Source organism: Dendropsophus ebraccatus, chromosome 10 (genome assembly GCF_027789765.1).
Source record: "Dendropsophus ebraccatus isolate aDenEbr1 chromosome 10, aDenEbr1.pat, whole genome shotgun sequence".
NCBI lineage: Eukaryota > Metazoa > Chordata > Amphibia > Anura > Hylidae > Dendropsophus > Dendropsophus ebraccatus.
The window spans coordinates 7648128-7668038 of NC_091463.1; the positions used below are offsets into that span (position 1 = coordinate 7648128).

The window sequence follows — 19911 nt, forward strand, 5'->3', positions numbered from 1 at the left end:
CCTTATTGGAATAACATTGAGTGGGTTGTGTAGGCTCATGGGGATGGGGGTCTCACTTACATTGTCCAGCGTAGTCTGGCTGACGGAGTAATCCTCTATCCCCAGCACGTCCACCACTTGCTCCATCTTACTGAAGACTTGGGCCAGGGAGACCTGTTCGGACTTCAGCTGGTACTGGACCTTGGTGTGGTGTCTCTCCTGCAGGACACAAGGAAGTGTTGTAAGGGACACATGACTGAACTAACCGGCCAAACGTATCATGATGACTATGTGCAGCTTGTTTCCGCTTATCCTCATCTCTATATACAAATAATGTAGGCATGTAAAGGAATAGACATATAGCTCTATATCAGGGATAGGAAACATACGGCCCTCCAGCTGCTGACAAACTATAAGTCCCACCATGTATAGACAGCCAAAGATTTGTAGTTTTGGCACAGCTGGAGGGCGGCAGGTTCGACGCCAAGTATGAGGTGCGGTGACCATTATACTCACTTTGAGAATAGCTTCTGGGAAGTTCCTGTTGAAGAACCGCACTACTTCCTTAACGTTAACGCTGGATTTCATCCTCACCGTGATCATATATCCATCACCAAATCTGTGTAAAGCAACATGATATCTTATATAGGATACATAATGATACCTTATATAGGATAAATGCTGATACCTTATATACTGTAGGATACATGATCATACCTTATATAGGATACATGATGATATTTTATATATAGGATACATGATGATATTTTATATATAGGATACATGATGATATTTTATATATATAGGATACATGATGATATTATATATAGGATACATGATGATATTTTATATAGGATACATGATGATATTTTATATATAGGATACATGATGATATTTTATATATAGGATACATGATGATATTTTATATATAGGATACATGATGATATTTTATAAAGCATACATGATGATGGCCTATATAGGATACATGATGATATTTTATATAGGATACATGATGATATTTTATATATAGGATACATAATGATATTTTATATAGGATACATGATGATATTTTATATATAGGATACATGATGACAGGGACATACAGATTTGGATGTCCCTGTCAGGATGGTCAGGATTTAGCTCCTGGGCCGCCGTCTTTTTTAGCCTTATCTTCTTAGGGGATAACAGTCCGTATTCTGCATTAGGATTGTGTTACGTCCCTTCTTCTCACCTCCTGCTATTTCACTAGAAACCCATTGGGGTCTGGGAAATCTTTCCTTACCGGTTTTTCAGATGCTGAATGCTGCCGAGACACTTGAGACGCCCATTGACCATAATGGCCAGTCGGGTACAGAGAGCTTCACATTCTTCCATGCTGGAAGAAAAACAGATTGTGGGTTATCAGGTAATATAAGCCCTGTAATACAAGTCCTATCATGCCCTGGTTATTTTATGTCTACAGCTCCTTTGCAGAGCTATACGTCTCCATGGTAGCAGACTACAAACAATATCTGTGTAGTCTGATCCTGTAGTCACTCTGACACATGTGGCTATTAACCCCTCAGTGGTCTAATAACACCACGGTGAATGTGGCTACCAGACCTGTCAGGAGAGGTGGCCATACGCAGGACTATTAGACCATGAAGCTTTCTGGCTTTTTACTTTGGGAGCCTATAAGGCTTCTATAAGCAGGATATTCTATACAGGTAGTCTGGCCTTCTCTCTATATCTGAAGGGTTTTATACAATGTGGTGTTTCTTTAGTTCTCCCCCGGATAATGACATCATTGCTGTTTCTCGGTAATTGTTGCTTCTTTATCATCACTATTATATATATATATATGATTGTAGTCTGTGATGAGTGAGAGGTTTGGAAGGGTGAAAGAAATTTACAGCACGTCAATAAAGTTTTATGGAACTTTTCCTGTCTGGAATTTGTACTATGTATCTAAAGTGATCTGAACTAGTGACCTGATATGTGAAGCTGCCTTACACATGAGGGTGGCTCAGCCTGAAGATTACGATGGGGCGGACAAACATATTCCGACTCTCCCCTAATGGCAGATGTTGAGGGATGGGGCAGGCTGTATTTCAATATGCTTGATTATTTTGTTCTTGGGGAGATAAGTCGCCAGTGTCTAAAGGAGAGGACTCTAGCAGCAGCTTCTCCCTCTCCTGATTGAGAACACATGCACAACCAGACAAGCTGAGCATGCATGTGTATGGGTGGATCGGGAAGGATAGCTGCCAGCTAGATGAGCATTTGCCTGGAAGCCGCCTGTAGTGTATGGCTTCAGTTCCGCTGCGGCTGACTATTTGGCATGTGTGACTACTTGCATTATAAGGAAAAGAATGAGACTGCAGGATCAGACTACACAGGGTTGGTTTGTAGTCTGTAACCATGGAGACACATAGGTCTGTGTACTGTGGACTTTATGCCAAGTTTTTACATTCCTCACTTTAAATGCAACATAATAAACCCCCTGAGATTTCTGAGCAGATCCTTCTGATGGGACAGGATTGACAGGATTACCAGCAATCGGAGAGTTCTCACTTCTAGAATACAGCTTTGTGGGAAATCATTCCAGATACGGCCAATCTCATAAACATAACGATGACTAGATGGCATCCTCATGCTCATGAGCGCCCCCCTGTACCTGTGTGATGTCAGCACCAGGGAACGCCCCGTTTTTATAATATCCAGTATTAGGTTCCACAGGAAACGGCGAGCCTTGGGGTCCATTCCCGTTGTGGGTTCATCCTGTGAACAGACGTTTGTAAATATTGATCATTTCCCATCATCTACAATGGTCCGAGTGCAGTCGTGTAATGATCTGCCATGTGTCATAATTCAGGTCTCACCAGAAAGATGAAGGAGGGGTAGCCAATAAGAGCAATGGCCGTAGACAGCTTCCTCTTGTTGCCACCACTATATGTTCCCGCTGGTTTGTCAGCATACTGGGTCAGTTCCAGTTTCTCCAATGCCCATTTTACCACCTGGTATGAAGGAAGGAAGAATATGATTCCAATGACAACCTATTGGGTAAATCCTAATTTAGGAAAGTGCCAAATGTTTCTTAAAGTGATTTTGTCCCCCATTTCCATATCAGGAGTTCTCAGCACCTTCTTAGGCTTATATTCTGGACATCTCATATCTTACTGTATAAAGGATTTCTTGGTGGTCTCTCCCCTCAAAAATGCATGTTGTTGTTGGTGGACGGTGCCGTATGGGCGGGGCTTTATGGCCGCCGTGCCCCATATCACCACCCACATCAGCCCAATAGGCCCCCCTCTCCATGATGTCATTGGTGCTTAGGCCCCGTCCCCTCTGTGGCGTCATAGGAATAGGCCGACATAGAGGTATAGGCCCCACCCCCTCTGAGTAGGCGGGGCCTATGCCACTAGGTCGGACCATTCCTATGACGTTGCAGAGGAAACAGGCCTAAGCACCAATGACTTCATGGAGAGGGGGGCCTATAGCGCTGATGTGGGCGGGGATATGGGGCATGACCTCCAATAAGCCCCGCCCATACGGCACTGTCCACCGATAATAACAAGCATTTTTGAGGGGAGAGACCACCAAGAAATCCTTTTTTACGGTTTGATATGAAATGTCTAGAATATAAGCTTAGGGAGGGTGCTGAGAACTCCGGATATGGCAAGGGGGGGAGGGGGGGACAATATCACTTTAAGGCCAATGTGCACAGGTTGGTAGATTGGTACTCACCCTCTCCTCATCTTTCCATGGGATCCCCCGGAGGCGGGTGTACAGCTCCAGGTGTTCCTGTGCCGTCAGCTCATCAAATAAGGCATCAAACTGCGGACAGTAGCCGATGCTCTGCTGCACCTGGAGGAGCTCCTTCAAGATGCTGCCACACAAGGAGAAGGTATAAGGGTGATGATCCTGGAGAAGGATCTTATGGTGACGACACTATCATATAACGTATATCCGTGTACCTGTGACCATTGATAAAAGCTTCTCCCCCCGTGGTGCTCTCATCCCCGGTCAGCATCTTAAAGGTGGTCGTCTTCCCTGCTCCGTTTACTCCAAGAAGTCCAAAACATTCCCCAGGCTGGACGCCAACACAGAGACGGTCGACAGCCAGGATGCGGCCCATCTTACGGGATTTATACACCTGGAGTTACACATGTCCTTATTGTTATTTTCTTCTAACATAGTAATGCTTAGATACATGAGGACACACAAAGTATTTTAAAGCGGTACTCCGGCAAAAAATGTTTTCTTTCAAATCAGAGAGTTAGATAGATTTGTAATTTACATCTATATAATAATCTCCAGTCTCCCAGTACTTATCAGCTGCTGTATGTCCTGCAGGAAGTGGTGTATTCTTTCCAGTCTGACACAGTGCCCCCTGCTGCCACCTCTGTCCATGTCAGGAACTGTCCAGAGGTGGCGGCAAATCCCCATAGAAAACCTCTCCTGCTCTGGACAGTTCCTGACATGGACAGAGGTGGCAGCAGAGAGCACTGTGTCAGACTGGAGAGAATACACCACTTTCTGCAGGACATACAGCAGCTGATAAGTACTGGAAGCCTAGAGATTTTTAAATAAAAGTAAATTATAAGTCTATATAACTCTTTGACACTTTGTTTTGTACATGTGACCATGCTGTTATATTGCAGTCACACCCAGAGCTGCATTCTGAATGCTGAGGTCTCATACATATTAGACGTGTTGTCTGAACCTGTCGGTTTCATGGGGCAGGACAAATATCTCATATGTTCTCAGGCAGATATGAGCGGTGCACAAATAGCTTATTTCCTCACCCCACCCATGCAAACCTATGAATAGTCGGTTATCATATCTGTACGATTTACTGTCAGTTCCTGCAGAGCCCCTGCAGAGCATTGCATCCTCCTGCTGATTACAGAGCACAGGCAAAGTGGGGGATAGACTTCTTCCCCAATTGATGGAGTAATATAGGAGATGGTTAGCTTCTCAGGACTGTGAGAGCAGCTTTGGATGTGACTGGAGTGATTGCAGTGTAAGTACGGCTCAGTACATCCCAGGTTACCTTGGTCAGATTCTCTATCTTTAACATGTCCTTATCTGCTCCTCCCCGTAATACTCTGTGCCGCTCATTGGCCACGTCTATGTCATCGTCCTCTATGGGTTTATTAGAGATGGGGAGACGCCTAGAAGGAAACATAAGTGTCCAGGCAGTGAGAGAGACATATAATAGAGAGGAGGCCATAAATGATGTAAGATACTGCTATATAGTAACACAAGGCTGTGTACTGGAGGCAGTGTACTGGAGGCTGTGTACTGGAGGCTGTGTACTGGAGGCTGTGTACTGGAGGCAGGGTACCGGAGGCTGTGTACCGGAGGCTGTGTACTGGAGGCTGTGTACTGGAGGCTGTGTACTGGAGGCAGTGTACTGGAGGCAGTGTACTGGAGGCTGTGTACTGGAGGCTGTGTACCGGAGGCAGGGTACCGGAGGCTGTGTACTGGAGGCTGTGTACTGGAGGCTGTGTACTGGAGGCAGTGTACTGGAGGCAGGGTACTGGAGGCAGTGTACTGGAGGCTGTGTACTGGAGGCAGTGTACTGGAGGCTGTGTACCGGAGGCTGTGTACCGGAGGCTGTGTACCGGAGGCTGTGTACCGGAGGCTGGGTACCGGAGGCAGGGTACCGGAGGCAGTGTACCGGAGGCAGTGTACCGGAGGCAGTGTACTGGAGGCAGTGTACTGGAGGCTGTGTACCGGAGGCAGGGTACCGGAGGCAGTGTACCGGAGGCTGTGTACCGGAGGCAGTGTACCGGAAGCTGTGTACCGGAGGCTGTGTACCGGAGGCTGTGTACCGGAGGCTGTGTACCGGAGGCAGTGTACCGGAGGCAGGGTACCGGAGGCTGTGTACCGGAAGCTGTGTACCGGAGGCTGTGTACCGGAGGCAGTGTACCGGAGGCAGTGTAACGGAGGCTGTGTACCGGAGGCTGTGTACCGGAGGCTGTGTACCGGAGGCAGGGTACCGGAGGCAGTGTACCGGAGGCAGGGTACCGGAGGCAGTGTACCGGAGGCTGTGTACCGGAGGCAGTGTACCGGAGGCTGTGTACCGGAGGCTGTGTACCGGAGGCTGTGTACCGGAGGCAGGGTACCGGAGGCAGTGTACCGGAGGCAGGGTACCGGAGGCTGTGTACCGGAGGCTGTGTACCGGAGGCTGTGTACCGGAGGCAGGGTACCGGAGGCAGTGTACCGGAGGCAGGGTACCGGAGGCTGTGTACCGGAGGCAGTGTACTGGAGGCTGTGTACTGGAGGCAGTGTACCGGAGGCAGGGTACCGGAGGCAGTGTACCGAAGGCTGTGTACCGGAGGCTGTGTACCGGAGGCAGGGTACCGGAGGCTGTGTACCGGAGGCTGTGTACCGGAGGCTGTGTACTGGAGGCAGTGTACTGGAGGCTGTGTACTGGAGGCTGTGTACTGGAGGCAGTGTACTGGAGGCTGTGTACTGGAGGCTGTGTACTGGAGGCAGTGTAGTGGAGGCAGTGTACTGGAGGCAGTGTACCGGAGGCTGTGTACCGGAGGCAGTGTACCGGAGGCTGTGTACCGGAGGCAGTGTAGTGGAGGCAGTGTACTGGAGGCTGTGTACTGGAGGCAGTGTAGTGGAGGCAGTGTACTGGAGGCAGTGTACCGGAGGCAGTGTACCGGAGGCAGTGTACCGGAGGCAGGGTACCGGAGGCTGTGTACTGGAGGCTGTGTACTGGAGGCAGTGTACTGGAGGCAGTGTACTGGAGGCTGTGTACTGGAGGCTGTGTACCGGAGGCTGTGTACCGGAGGCAGTGTACCGGAGGCTGTGTACCGGAGGCTGTGTACCGGAGGCAGTGTACTGGAGGCAGTGTACTGGAGGCTGTGTACTGGAGGCAGTGTAGTGGAGGCAGTGTACTGGAGGCAGTGTACCGGAGGCAGGGTACCGGAGGCAGTGTACCGGAGGCAGGGTACCGGAGGCTGTGTACTGGAGGCTGTGTACTGGAGGCAGTGTACTGGAGGCAGTGTACTGGAGGCTGTGTACTGGAGGCTGTGTACCGGAGGCTGTGTACCGGAGGCAGTGTACCGGAGGCTGTGTACCGGAGGCAGTGTACCGGAGGCAGTGTACCGGAGGCTGTGTACCGGAGGCTGTGTACCGGAGGCAGTGTACTGGAGGCAGGGTACTGGAGGCAGGGTACTGGAGGCTGTGTACTGGAGGCAGTGTACTGGAGGCTGTGTACTGGAGGCAGGGTACTGGAGGCAGGGTACTGGAGGCTGTGAACTGGAGGCAGTGTACTGGTCATTGAGGACTGGGAGTCATGCTACACACTGGATACAGATTAGATGCACACTGGATAAAGATCAGATACACACTAGATACAGATCAGATATATACTGGATACAGATTGGATACACAGATACACACTGGATACAGATTGGATACACAGATACACACTGGATACAGATTGGATACACAGATAGATGCTAGATACACATTGGATTATAGTTATGGGAACAGTAAGGCCATAATTTTGCCATTAACATGAATATAGGTCAGAGGTAAGCGGCATCTGATGCTGCTATCTCCAGGGAAAATAAAAGACTAGACAGGAACGTCCATCTTGTCTGACCACGGTTTCCAGGCTGGCAGCCCCCCGGTTCACTAGGCCCCCATAGACATACACAGAGACCCTTCCAGTGATGTATACCAGCAGTGGGGTGACGGTAATGCGGGCAGACATGGAATACTTACTGTGGTTTACGGAAGAAGTTATACTGACACATAATGGTGATGAAGAAGCCAACAAAACCTTCGATGGTCATGGCCACCAGACCCCGGGTGACGATATCCCACTCGAATGGAGACTTCATCTTATCAAACTGACCTGAAGTGGGAACGATACGACGGGAGAAGTTATTATTTGTTGCCTTTTATTCCCATTCTCATATATCAACCCAATATCAGCTGTGCAAAATGGAGAATATCAGGAGGTGATGTTTGATTATCCAGGATAAGAAAGACATAGCTGCTTCATTCCCAAACCAGCGCCACCCCTGCCCTTAGGTTGTATGTGGTATTACAGCTCAGCTCCATTCACTTCAATACAGCTGTAATACCACCCACAACCTGGGGACAAGAGTGGCGCTGCTTCTAGAATGAATCAGCTACTTTTATAACCCCTGTAATAAATTCCCACATTAGATGACAAGAGGCTATTCCCTGTACATGGCCGCAGCCGCAGGAGGATGCAATGAGCAGCAGAGATGTGGATCCTGAGTGCAGCTCTGGAGGTGAATGGAGCAGGAGGATATGTGACCACTCTATGCACTGAGAACAGCAGAGGTTCTGGTGCTCTGTCTTCATACCTATCTTTGCATAGTACTCGTTGATGTATTCATTGTAGGCCATTTCCATGAGTCCATGTCCAAGGTTGTAGTTGGGGAAGATGAGGAAACAGCTCTTCAGGTAACTGTTCACCAACTTCAAGTCCTGGAAGGAGAAGAACATTACGTGACGGTAACATCAGACACCAACATGGCGGCACTGGTCCTTCCTGTCCTGTCACCTACCTTATCATGCTCAAAGAGCTGCAATAGGAAAGTGGCCACCGTGGCCGTGATCCCAATGAAGAGATTGATGACGATGAGGAAGACGTAGGCCGTGCTGGGAACCTCGAACCAGAAGGAGGCCGGATACATGATGGGGGTGATAGACCAGCTGAAAAACACAGTAACCCTGTGAGAGGAGAACCATGGCGCACATACATCCAGGTCTGAACACAGCAGATCACTTGTAGGTCCTCTCAGATACATCATGTCCACATGGACAATGGCAGAACTTACCCATAGAGTAAGAAGAGGGAGAGGACAGCTGGGAAGTTGGTGGGAGACGTGTATGCAGGAAGGTCAAACACAAAGAGGATAATGATACAGCAGGTGGCCGGGACCAGGTAATTCAGCTGAGGAAATAACAGGAAAGGTTGTTGTACAGACATATATAAGGGCAGTATTATAGTAGTTATATTCCTGTATATAGGAGCAGTATTATAGTAGTTATATTCCTGTATATAGGAGGCAGTATTATAGTAGTTATATTCCTGTATATAGGAGCAGTATTATAGTAGTTATATCCCTGTATATAGGAGCAGTATTATAGTAGGTATATTCCTGTATATAGGAACAGTATTACAGTAGTTATATCCCTCTATATAGGGGCAGTATTATAGTAGTTATATTCCTGTATATAGGAGCAGTATTATAGTAGTTATATTCTTGTATATAGGAGCAGTATTATAGTAGTTATATTCCTGTATATAGGGGGCAGTATTATAGTAGCTATATTCTTGTATATAGGGGGCAGTATTATAGTAGTTATATTCCTGTATATAGGGGCAGTATTATAGTAGTTATATTCCTGTATATAGGAGACAGTATTATAGTAGTTATATTCTTGTATATAGGAGCAGTATTATAGTAGTATATTCCTGTATATAGGAGCAGTATTATAGTAGTTATATCCCTGTATATAGGAGCAGTATTATAGTAGTTATATTCCTGTATATAGGAGCAGTATTATAGTAGTTATATCCCTGTATATAAGAGCAGTATTATAGTAGTTATATTCCTGTATATAGGGAGCAGTATTATAGTAGTTATATTCCTGTATATAGGAGCGGTATTATAGTAGTTATATTCCTGTATATAGGAGCAGTATTATAGTAGTTATATTCCTGTATATAGGAGCAGTATTATAGTAGTTATATCCCTGTATATAGGAGCAGTATTATAGTAGTTATATTCCTGTATATAGGGGCAGTATTATAGTAGTTATATTCCTGTATATAGGAGACAGTATTATAGTAGTTATATTCTTGTATATAGGAGCAGTATTATAGTAGTTATATTCTTGTATATAGGGGCAGTATTATAGGAGTTATATTCCTGTATATAGGGGCAGTATTATAGTAGTTATATTCCTGTATATAGGAGACAGTATTATAGTAGCTATATTCCTGTATATAGGGAGCAGTATTAGTAGGTATATTCCTGTATATAGGAGGCAGTATTATAGTAGTTATATCCCTGTATATAGGAGCAGTATTATAGTAGTTATATTCCTGTATATAGGAGCAGTATTATAGTAGTTATATTCCTGTATATAGGAGCAGTATTATAGTAGTATATTCCTGTATATAGGAGCAGTATTATAGTAGTTATATTCCTGTATATAGGGAGCAGTATTATAGTAGTTATATACGAACTGGAGAGAGTGGAACGGCTGCACATCCCATCTATGGCTGATACTAATGCCGCTAGGCCTATATTAAAAATCAACACCAGAGTGTCTGTATATGAATTGATCAAGCCATATTGCCCCGTGTACCACCGCGCAGGTCCTCTGGTCCACACGGGTCCCTACGCTAACTCCACACCGTGTCGGTCAGCGACCGCCAACCCCGCAAAGAGTGCACGTGCAGGGAAGGGAGGCCATGGAACGGCCCCGCAACCCCAATGTCACAGGACCAGACCCAAAAAACCCCACCAAAACCCGGCCAGCACCACCGGCGGGGAAGGCTGCCCCCAAACGACACAAGTATGGATATGGTATTACACTTACCATTGCTGATCTCACAGAATGGGGAAGACATAGGGTCCAGACATGTGAGCACAGGCATATCCTGCTAATTTTGGTCATGTGGGTCTTATAAAGGATATGCTGCATGTGCACGCTTTGCGGGGTTGGCGGTCGCTGACCGACACGGTGTGGAGTTAGCGTAGGGACCCGTGTGGACCAGAGGACCTGCGCGGTGGTACACGGGGCAATATGGCTTGATCAATTCATATACAGACACTCTGGTGTTGATTTTTAATATAGGTCTAGCGGCATTAGTATCAGCCATAGATGGGATGTGCAGCCGTTCCATTCTCTCCAGTTCGTATTATAGTAGTTATATTCCTGTATATAGGAGCAGTATTATAGTAGTTATATTCCTGTATATAGGGGCAGTATTATAGTAGTATATCCCTGTATATAGGAGCAGTATTATAGTAGTTATATTCCTGTATATAGGAGCAGTATTATAGTAGTTATAGTCCTGTATATAGGAGCAGTATTATAGTAGTTATATTCCTGTATATAGGAGCAGTATTATAGTAGTTATATTCTTGTATATAGGAGCAGTATTATAGTAGTTATATTCCTGTATATAGGAGCAGTATTATAGTAGTATATTCTTGTATATAGGAGCAGTATTATAGTAGGTATATTCCTGTATATAGCAGCAGTATTATAGTAGGTATATTCCTGTATATAGGGGCAGTATTATAGTAGTTATATTCCTGTATATAGGAGCAGTATTATAGCAGTAATATACCTGTATATAGGAGCAGTATTATAGTAGATATATCCCTGTATATAGGAGCAGTATTATAGTAGTTATATTCCTGTATATAGGAGCAGTATTATAGTAGTTATATTCTTGTATATAGGAGCAGTATTATAGTAGTTATATTCCTGTATATAGGGAGCAGTATTATAGTAGTTTATTTTTGTACATTCTTGTTCATATGAAGCCTGGACTTACCATGTCCCAAACATAGTTGGCCAACCAATAGATGACAGGGTTGCAGCCGCTAACAAACTGCAGATGCTTTGCTTTAGTTGATTTCTCTGCCACAAGGAACACAACAAAACTTGCTGGAACGAAGGACATTGCAACGATGATGAATATTGCGATCACCACATCTGTCCCTTGTAACCTAAACATGGAAAAATGAAGCGTGTGAGATAATAGAAAGACAAGAAGACAGTGGTCTCTATGTATTGGTGAGGATCGGTTACATACAGATAGTCCAAGGACAGACTGGCGCTGGTCTTGTTCATTGGATGATTGGTAACTGTGATACCATAGGCGGCACGGTTTCCTCTGGTCCCTGGTAAGTTGGCCCTCAGGATGGCATTATTCAGTACATTGAGATATGTGGGCATGCTGTGGTATCCTTTATTGTTGTAGAATGCCTAAAATATGAAGCACTCTGCTAGAGTTGGTCTGTCAGAGCTGGACTGTCATGTGTCTTACTAGAAAATGTAAAATGAGCCAACCTGCGCCGTGTGTCTGACTGCAATCTTCCGCAACATAGGGGGCGCCTTCGTCCCAAAGGATGCTGGTATAGATTTTTGCACATTTCCAAACGTCACGGCCCCATACCTATGTTTAAAAAAAATTTGAAGTACTCTTAAAGGGATTGTCCAGTAAAACATGGACACTTTCTTCCAGAAACAGCGTCTCTCCTGTCCTCAGTTTGGATGTGGTTTTTACAGCTCAGTTCCATTGAAGTGAATGGAGGTAAAATGTAATACCACACAAAACCTGAGGAAAGGGGTGGCGCTGTGCAAAAAAGGAGCTGTGCTTTCCCAAATCCTGCATAACTCCTTTATGGTACTTTCTTATGGAAGGAATTAGATTGCATCAATGTACTATGACTTACCTGTGTAATCTGAACCGATCTGAGGTATACAGGAGATATTCGCTAACGTTCCGCCCACTGATGTCCACTGCAATGTCCCCAGTGACAACCTTCATCTGTGGAGGATGACCACCAACCCCATTGGGACATGAGAAGCCCGTTCCTTGCATGGAACATGTACACCTGACTGGTTCGTGGATGCGGCGGGGGAGGGATGGGGTGGTGGTGATGTCTTCTGTAGGATGAGAGGTAAAGCATCTATTCAGTGATTCAGTGGACAAGAATCGCTTCTTAGTGATGTCCTTAGAACTGGAAACCTTCAATTTAAATATATGAGGTCTAGTAAATGTTACTACAGAACACCTATATAACCATATCCTTACCAGGTACAGAAGGTGGTACATAAGTAGAGGCATTCCACAGATGGGCCATGTCCTCCTCCGTTGGGTACTCCGAAGGGGCTGGAGAGGGTGGCGGTGGCACAAAGTTGGAGAGTGGAAGCCCCTGGGTGAAGGAATCCACGCACATGGCGTCAAAGTACTGAGCCGCCAGCATCTTGGACTCATTGCTGTTGAGGTTGAGGGACTGCACCAGCTGATCCAAGGTGCTGTTAAATGCCGTCTTTAGTACACAGGTAGCGCCAATACCAGACGGTAGATAGAACGTATTCACAAGCATCTGAGGACTGGCGTCTGGGGACAGCTTCAGCCTGGAGGAAGAACAGACAATACACTAGCCACACATGATGAACCATAAGAGGTGACTGCACATTAGGGTCCTATTGGACAAAGCGATTTTTAATGATTAACGATCACAAACTAGACCATTTATCGTTAACCTGAAATCGTTCCCCATATTACACAGAACGATAGTGGTTACTACGATCGGTTACTCCATCTGATCCCAGCAAATGAAGGAACGAATGCGGAATTACAGGGAACGAATGCGGAATTACACTGACCTAATGCGTAATAACACTGAACGAATGCGAAATTACAGGGAACGAATGCGGAATTACAGGGAACGAATGCGGAGTTACAGGGAACGAATGCGAAATTACAGGGAACGAATGCGGAATTACACTGAACGAATGCGGAATTACAGGGAACGAATGCGGAGTTACAGGGAACGAATGCGAAGTTACAGAGGACGAATGCGGAATTACACTGAACAAATGTGGAATTACAGGGAACTAATGCAGAATTACACTGAACAAGTGCGGAATAACACTGAATGAATGCAGAATTACAGGGAACGAATGCAGAATTACACTGAACGAATGCAGAATTACAGGGAACAAATGCGGAATTACACTGAATGAATGTGGAATAACACTGAACGAATGCGGAATTACAGGGAACAAATGCGGGATTACAGGAAACGAATGCGGAATAACACTGAACGACTGCAGAATTACAGGGAATGAATGCAGAATTACACTGAACCAATGTGGAATTACAGGGAACAAATGCGGAATTATAGGGAACAAATGCGGGATTACTCTAAACGAATGCGGGATTACAGGGAACGAATGCGGAATTACAGGGTACAAATGCGGAATTACAGGGAACAAATGCGGAATTATAGGGAACAAATGCGGGATTACTCTAAACGAATGCGGAATTACAGGGAACAAATGCGGAATTACAGGGAACAAATACAAAATTACACTGAACGAATGCAGAATTAAAATTAACAAATGCGGAATAACAGGGAACGAATACAGAATTACACTGAACGAATGCGGAATTGCACTGAACGGTTAGCGAACGATTAACAATGATTTGGGTGTCAGCACCAACGAAGGATGAACGATTTCTCGTTGATGGTTTGATCGTTGCCTGCATTTACATGAAACGACTATAGTTTAAATTCAAACGACATATCGATTATTCGCACGATAAATGCCCCGTGTAATAGTCCTTGCCAACCTGGCGGCACTATTACCCCTGTTCTCTTATTTAAGCGAATGGCAGGAGGATGGCATAGGAAGGGTGAGAAAATCCAGCACTTCTCCAATAGAAGAAACAGTTCACACTATATCCTTATCATGAACAGGACAGACAATGCTTCACGATAACGGCGTCTGCTTTATATATGTACTGCTTATATTTCATAATGAAATGTGGACGTACCGCCATATCTAATACATAAGGTCAGTTCATAACAAGTCTGTGCCTGGTTGTGCTTGATTTATGTGATTCTCCCCTTATCTACTGCGTGCAGGATACAGATAATCTAAAGGAGAGGCCGTATGCCTCGGCACCACCATTAGGATTATATATATGTACAATCCGCTATGTTTGTCTACAGTCCCTGTGCTGTAATATCGCTATTGTTTTCCAATTTGGTACATTGTGTTATTAAATACTATCCTTACAATGGGTGCAGTGAAGCTATGAGTAAGAGCGCACAATGTCCGAAATGCGTTGGCTGTTGCTACACAGATCAGACATGAAGCAATGTCTGTATATACCATGGTAAGCAGTTCTTTATGTATTAGAGAAGTGCTGGATTTTGTTCTCTCTCTGCCATGTTGCCTCCATGAAGCCAACAAGCCGCCATGTTGTGAGCTATATGTTTTCACTGACCGGAGATGTTCAAGGACCGCTGCAATGTGCAGGTGCATTGGCTGTATACCCAGACAGATGGCTGGTGTGGGGGGGGGTCTTAGTCATGGGGAGCAGGCCCATCCGGGAAGCTGAACAAACAGATGAATAGGCGTACTCGCTATACTAAGGAATTGACTGCTAGGACTTGCTTGCAAAGAGCATCATTCTGTTTGCCTTGCATTACTTCCATGTACCCTGCCTGCGGCTCACCTGTACTCCGGCTGCTCCTCATTAGCGTACGGTACAAAGTTCCCCTTGGGCTGAGTATAGTTGTGATACTGAGACGGAGACAATATCAGCGGCGGGAGATCACCTGATGGAAAAAACACATTAATTAGCAGAAATCCTGCAGACGATGAGCTGATGAATAATGCAGCTGCAGAGATAAAGCCTGTCCTCACCAAGACCGAATATTACTAACGTGTGGACAAAAGGTCCAAGGACGGCACGAATACGTGTGATGAAAACTGTGCTGAAGATGGATCTCCATGTTACTGCTCCTTTCTATTTTATATCTAGCAAGAGCAAGCATCAGAGTCCCTGATTTACTGCATTAGGGGGTCCATAATATCTATTATTACATGTGTTAGTGGTCTCTCAATTACCTGTCACGTCAATGGCCTTGCTCCCAGCCAGCCAGCACCCTGCTCTGTACTAACCAGGAGGCAAGAACCTAGAATCAGCATTCTACAGATGGGTCCTCTTCCTTGTGGAGGCTGATAATCCCTACTTATGACTTACAGGGAAGCGACCTGCAGATGGCACTAGAGAGCCGGCCCTTTCACATGAAGAAGAGCTACTTTGTGTACCAGCCCATAAGACTCCCTACACCCTGTGGTGGCATCCTGAAGCAGACACATTTCAAGGACCGTTCCTAGGAGCGCTCGTTCTGGATAACTGGCTCATGTCGAGATGCCACTGATCAGCTGGCGGATGAGAAAATACTCGTTCATCAGTTGGTTGCGTTCTTTGAGTAACCATTGCTACTGGCTGCATATCACCCCATGTGGTCAACAATGATGCGTTTAATAGGCGGCATGATTGATAGGCTCTTGTAAAGGCTCAGCACATGGGCACCAATCAGTGAGACTGGCACTTGGCATCACAGGCCCATGTAAAAGGGCCGTTATATCCAGCGACTACTTCAGAAAAGAATAGGACAGTCTATAGTCCGCTGAGGAGTGGTGTTGAGTGAACTTCATGAAAGTATGCGGGTTTTCCTAACACGAACCATGGGCATTTGTCTCCCCGTGTCTTGAGCCATAGGCTGTAGTCGGGATGCCGCCAGCTTCTTCAGACGTGAGGAGTTAAATGCCGATCATTCGTGAAGTTGTCGAACCTGGACACTTGTGTTATAATAAGTGTTTAGTACACTGAGCAGTCCCTGTGACATAGAACTGCACCACACAATATGGAACGGTCACTTACCAATCTCAGGCACAGACAACGCCACGGTCATGGCCACACATACAAAGAACGCTGGCAGCAGGATCTGGGAGAAGAGGGCTTTGGTGTTCCTCTTGGCACAGTGGAAACGTTTGACAATCAGTCCATGGAATTGGCGTAACTTCAGCCAGGACCCTTCCAGCTTGTAGCTGCCTTGGCCGTCCATGATCTCCTCCTCCTCCTCTACCTCCGGATCTGTGAAGGACAGAACGGTCATTAACCTATGTTCTTTCATTCACAAAGCTGGATCCATTGCTTTATTGAATGATGATCGGAGGTCTCCTCCACTTACCATGCAGGCTTAGGTTCTCCGCATCCTGTGAGGTATCGAACAATGGGGAGTAGTCACCATAGAACTCTGCGTACGCTCCTCCTTCCTCTCCTCTCACAGATCCCACAGAAGAGGAGGATCCAGAACGCAGAGAACCGGGCGACTGACCCAGGTGAATTCCTGATGCAAAGTTGTTGAGTTCTACTTCAGGTTTGTCTTCTGGCTCTGTCGTAGATGAAGGATCGGAGCTGGAATCTGGCTGAATAACAGGCCTCAAGGTGTCTTTCTTGGACTCTTTCATATCTAGAAGGCAAGTCACAAAAAAATATTCTGAGGACATCATTCCAACTCTTAATGGGGTATTCCACTCAAACATAACTTCTGGTATGTTGCTTCCCATGGTTAGACTAACAATTCCTTCCACACTTGTTATTATCTATTCAGTCTCCTTCCCCCAGTTCTCAGCTGCTGCTTTCTGCTGAAGACACAACAATCTGTGTGTGTTTTTTTTCTGTCTCCCCCTCCCTTCTGAGACAGCTGATGTAAACCTTGGCAGGCTGTATCTGCAACATTTTAGCTTCTTTGTCAAGCTGGGAGGGTTATTCTGAGGTCAAGTTGAACTCACTGTGAATAACCCTCCCATCATTACAAAGAAGCTACAATGTTCCAGATACAGCCTGTCAGGCACTTGTTTACATCAGCTGTCTCAGAAGGGAGTGGGGAGGAGGGGAAGACAGAGAGAAAGGCTCACACACAGACTTTTGTGTCTTCAGCAGAAAGCAGCATCTGAGAACTGGGGGGAAGGAGACTGAATAGATAATAACAAGTATGGAAGAAATTGTTAGTCTCACCATGGGCAGCAACATATCAAAAGTTATGTTTGAGGGGAGTACCCCTTTAAGTCTGTCTCATTTACAGAAACAAACCTGCGTCACTGTTTTCGAGAGACTGATCCTCTTCTGAGACCTTGAGAAAAACTTCTTCCAGGGTTGTGTCCATTAATCCGAAGCTGGTTAGATCTAGATCGCCGAGGCTCTGCTCCAGGTGCTAGCGGGGATAAATTCCACAAATAGGTAAAGCATTGTAAGGACGGTATAGTCAGGAGCGTGTCGATCATGGTCACGGGGGGTGACTGCCACTGGGCCCAGCAAGGAAAGGGGGTCTGTCTGTGGTTTGGCTGGCAATGCTCCTCACACTTTGGGCCCTATTCCACTGGACGATTATCGTTCATATTATCGTTAAATCATTCGAATCTAAACGATAATTGTTCGGTTGAAATGCAGTTAACGATTAACGACCGAACGAGAAATCGTTGATCGCTTTATAAGACCTGGACCTATTTTTATCGCAATTACGATCATAAGTAGCGATTTTCGTTCCATGGAAATGAGTGAACGTTTTCAGGTCTTTCGCAATAGCGGTCGTTTGAGATCGTTAATCGTTAACGATTATGCAAACGATAATCGTCCGGTGGAATAGGGCCCTTACTGTTGTAGGCCGCAAGGTGATTTACACCTGTAACCTACAAGAGATCCGAAGCAGCTGAGGAATTCAATGTCTGGCCAAAGGCAGCACAATAATGTCACCGCACTGCACCGCCTGCACTGAGCCACGTCCAGCAAGGACAGGACACCGCCACTTGGCATGGGAACAGGCAGCGGTGAGGTTCTGAACCATTAATGAAGGGGGGGGACCTCTCTAACTACTGTGTGGGCATAAAGAGGGCCACTGGGGGAGGGGGGTTAACTACTGTGTGGGGGCAGAAAGGGGGAATGAATCAGACACCGTCAAGAAAACTTTAACTTTAGTCAGAGAATGTAACTCCACTGTCACTTACATGGTCCGCAGAGCTGGTATCTACCACTATATGGTCACTGAATGGGGTCTGGGTATAGTGGCTGTTAACCAGTAATGGAAGTATTATTTTTCCCTTCCATGGGGGTAGTATTAGTAATATTGGCTTTAGTATACTGGGGATGTTGTTTGTAGCAGCACAATGGCACTATGTATGGGGGATAATGTTTGCTTCTTGTATACTGGTATATAGAAAGTAGAGAGTCCCCAGCTTTATAGTAGATAAAATATTCCGGCTTTATTGGAACATCTTATAAGCTCAAAAACAGGATAAAACGTGTTTCAGGGTCTAGCCTCTTGATCATGGTATGCCTGAAACGTGTTGGAGTGCCATGATTAAGGGGCTAGACCCTAAAACGCGTTGGTCAGCCATGATTAAGGGGCTAGACCCTGAAACGCGTTGGTCAGCCATGATTAAGGGGCTAGACCCTAAAACGCATTGGCCTGCCATGATTAAGGGGCTAGACCCTGAAACACGTTGGCATGCCATGATTAAGGGGCTAGACCCTGAAACGTGTTGGGATGCCATGATTAAGGGGCTAGACCCTAAAACGCATTGGCCTGGCATGATTAAGGGGCTAGACCCTGAAACACGTTGGCATGCCATGATTAAGGGGCTAGACCCTAAAACGCATTGGCCTGCCATTATTAAGGGGCTAGACCCTGAAACACGTTGGCATGCCATGATTAAGGGGCTAGACCCTAAAACGCATTGGCCTGGCATGATTAAGGGGCTAGACCCTGAAACACGTTGGCATGCCATGATTAAGGGGCTAGACCCTGAAACGCGTTGATATGCCATGATTAAGGGGCTAGACCCTGAAACGCGTTGGTAAGCCATGATTAAGGGGCTAGACCCTAAAACGCATTGGCCTGCCATGATTAAGGGGCTAGACCCTGAAACACGTTGGCATGCCATGATTAAGGGGCTAGACCCTGAAACACGTTGACATGCCATGATTAAGGGGCTAGACCCTGAAACGTGTTGGTCAGCCATGATTAAGGGGCTAGACCCTAAAACGCATTGGCCTGCCATGATTAAGGGGCTAGACCCTGAAACACGTTGGCATGCCATGATTAAAGAGTCACTGTCGTATTTTTTTTTTTTGCAGAAATCAATAGTCCAGGCGATTTTAAGAAACTTTGTAATTGGGTTTATTAGCCAAATCTGCCATTATCTGCATGTAAAAAGCCTTTTCCCAGGTCCCCCCCTCCTTCCTCTTTTTCATCCACTCTGAAAAATCTGAAAATTGTGACTTGTTGCAGGAGACGTCCCCTGTCTGCTCTAGGGAGAGGGGAGGGG

The 19911-nt window shown here is 45.9% G+C and overlaps 1 protein-coding gene across 1 annotated transcript in view; it reads right to left on the reverse strand.

The window, feature by feature from the left end:
* Window positions 1–19911, reverse strand: part of ABCA2 (ATP binding cassette subfamily A member 2) — a 74480-nt gene that overhangs the window by 1275 nt on the left and 53294 nt on the right. The window contains exons 26-46 of the mRNA XM_069986895.1: window positions 17681–17801; window positions 16776–17057; window positions 16466–16678; window positions 15248–15350; window positions 12809–13134; window positions 12447–12660; window positions 12061–12166; window positions 11804–11976; window positions 11543–11717; window positions 8802–8917; window positions 8529–8676; window positions 8325–8448; window positions 7711–7843; window positions 5015–5135; window positions 3936–4114; window positions 3706–3847; window positions 2841–2975; window positions 2636–2739; window positions 1262–1354; window positions 496–598; window positions 61–198 (exon numbers count right to left, since the gene is read on the reverse strand). Coding sequence (XP_069842996.1) covers window positions 61–198; window positions 496–598; window positions 1262–1354; window positions 2636–2739; window positions 2841–2975; window positions 3706–3847; window positions 3936–4114; window positions 5015–5135; window positions 7711–7843; window positions 8325–8448; window positions 8529–8676; window positions 8802–8917; window positions 11543–11717; window positions 11804–11976; window positions 12061–12166; window positions 12447–12660; window positions 12809–13134; window positions 15248–15350; window positions 16466–16678; window positions 16776–17057; window positions 17681–17801 — 3249 coding nt within the window. The remainder of the gene's footprint in view (window positions 1–60; window positions 199–495; window positions 599–1261; window positions 1355–2635; window positions 2740–2840; window positions 2976–3705; window positions 3848–3935; window positions 4115–5014; window positions 5136–7710; window positions 7844–8324; window positions 8449–8528; window positions 8677–8801; window positions 8918–11542; window positions 11718–11803; window positions 11977–12060; window positions 12167–12446; window positions 12661–12808; window positions 13135–15247; window positions 15351–16465; window positions 16679–16775; window positions 17058–17680; window positions 17802–19911) is intronic.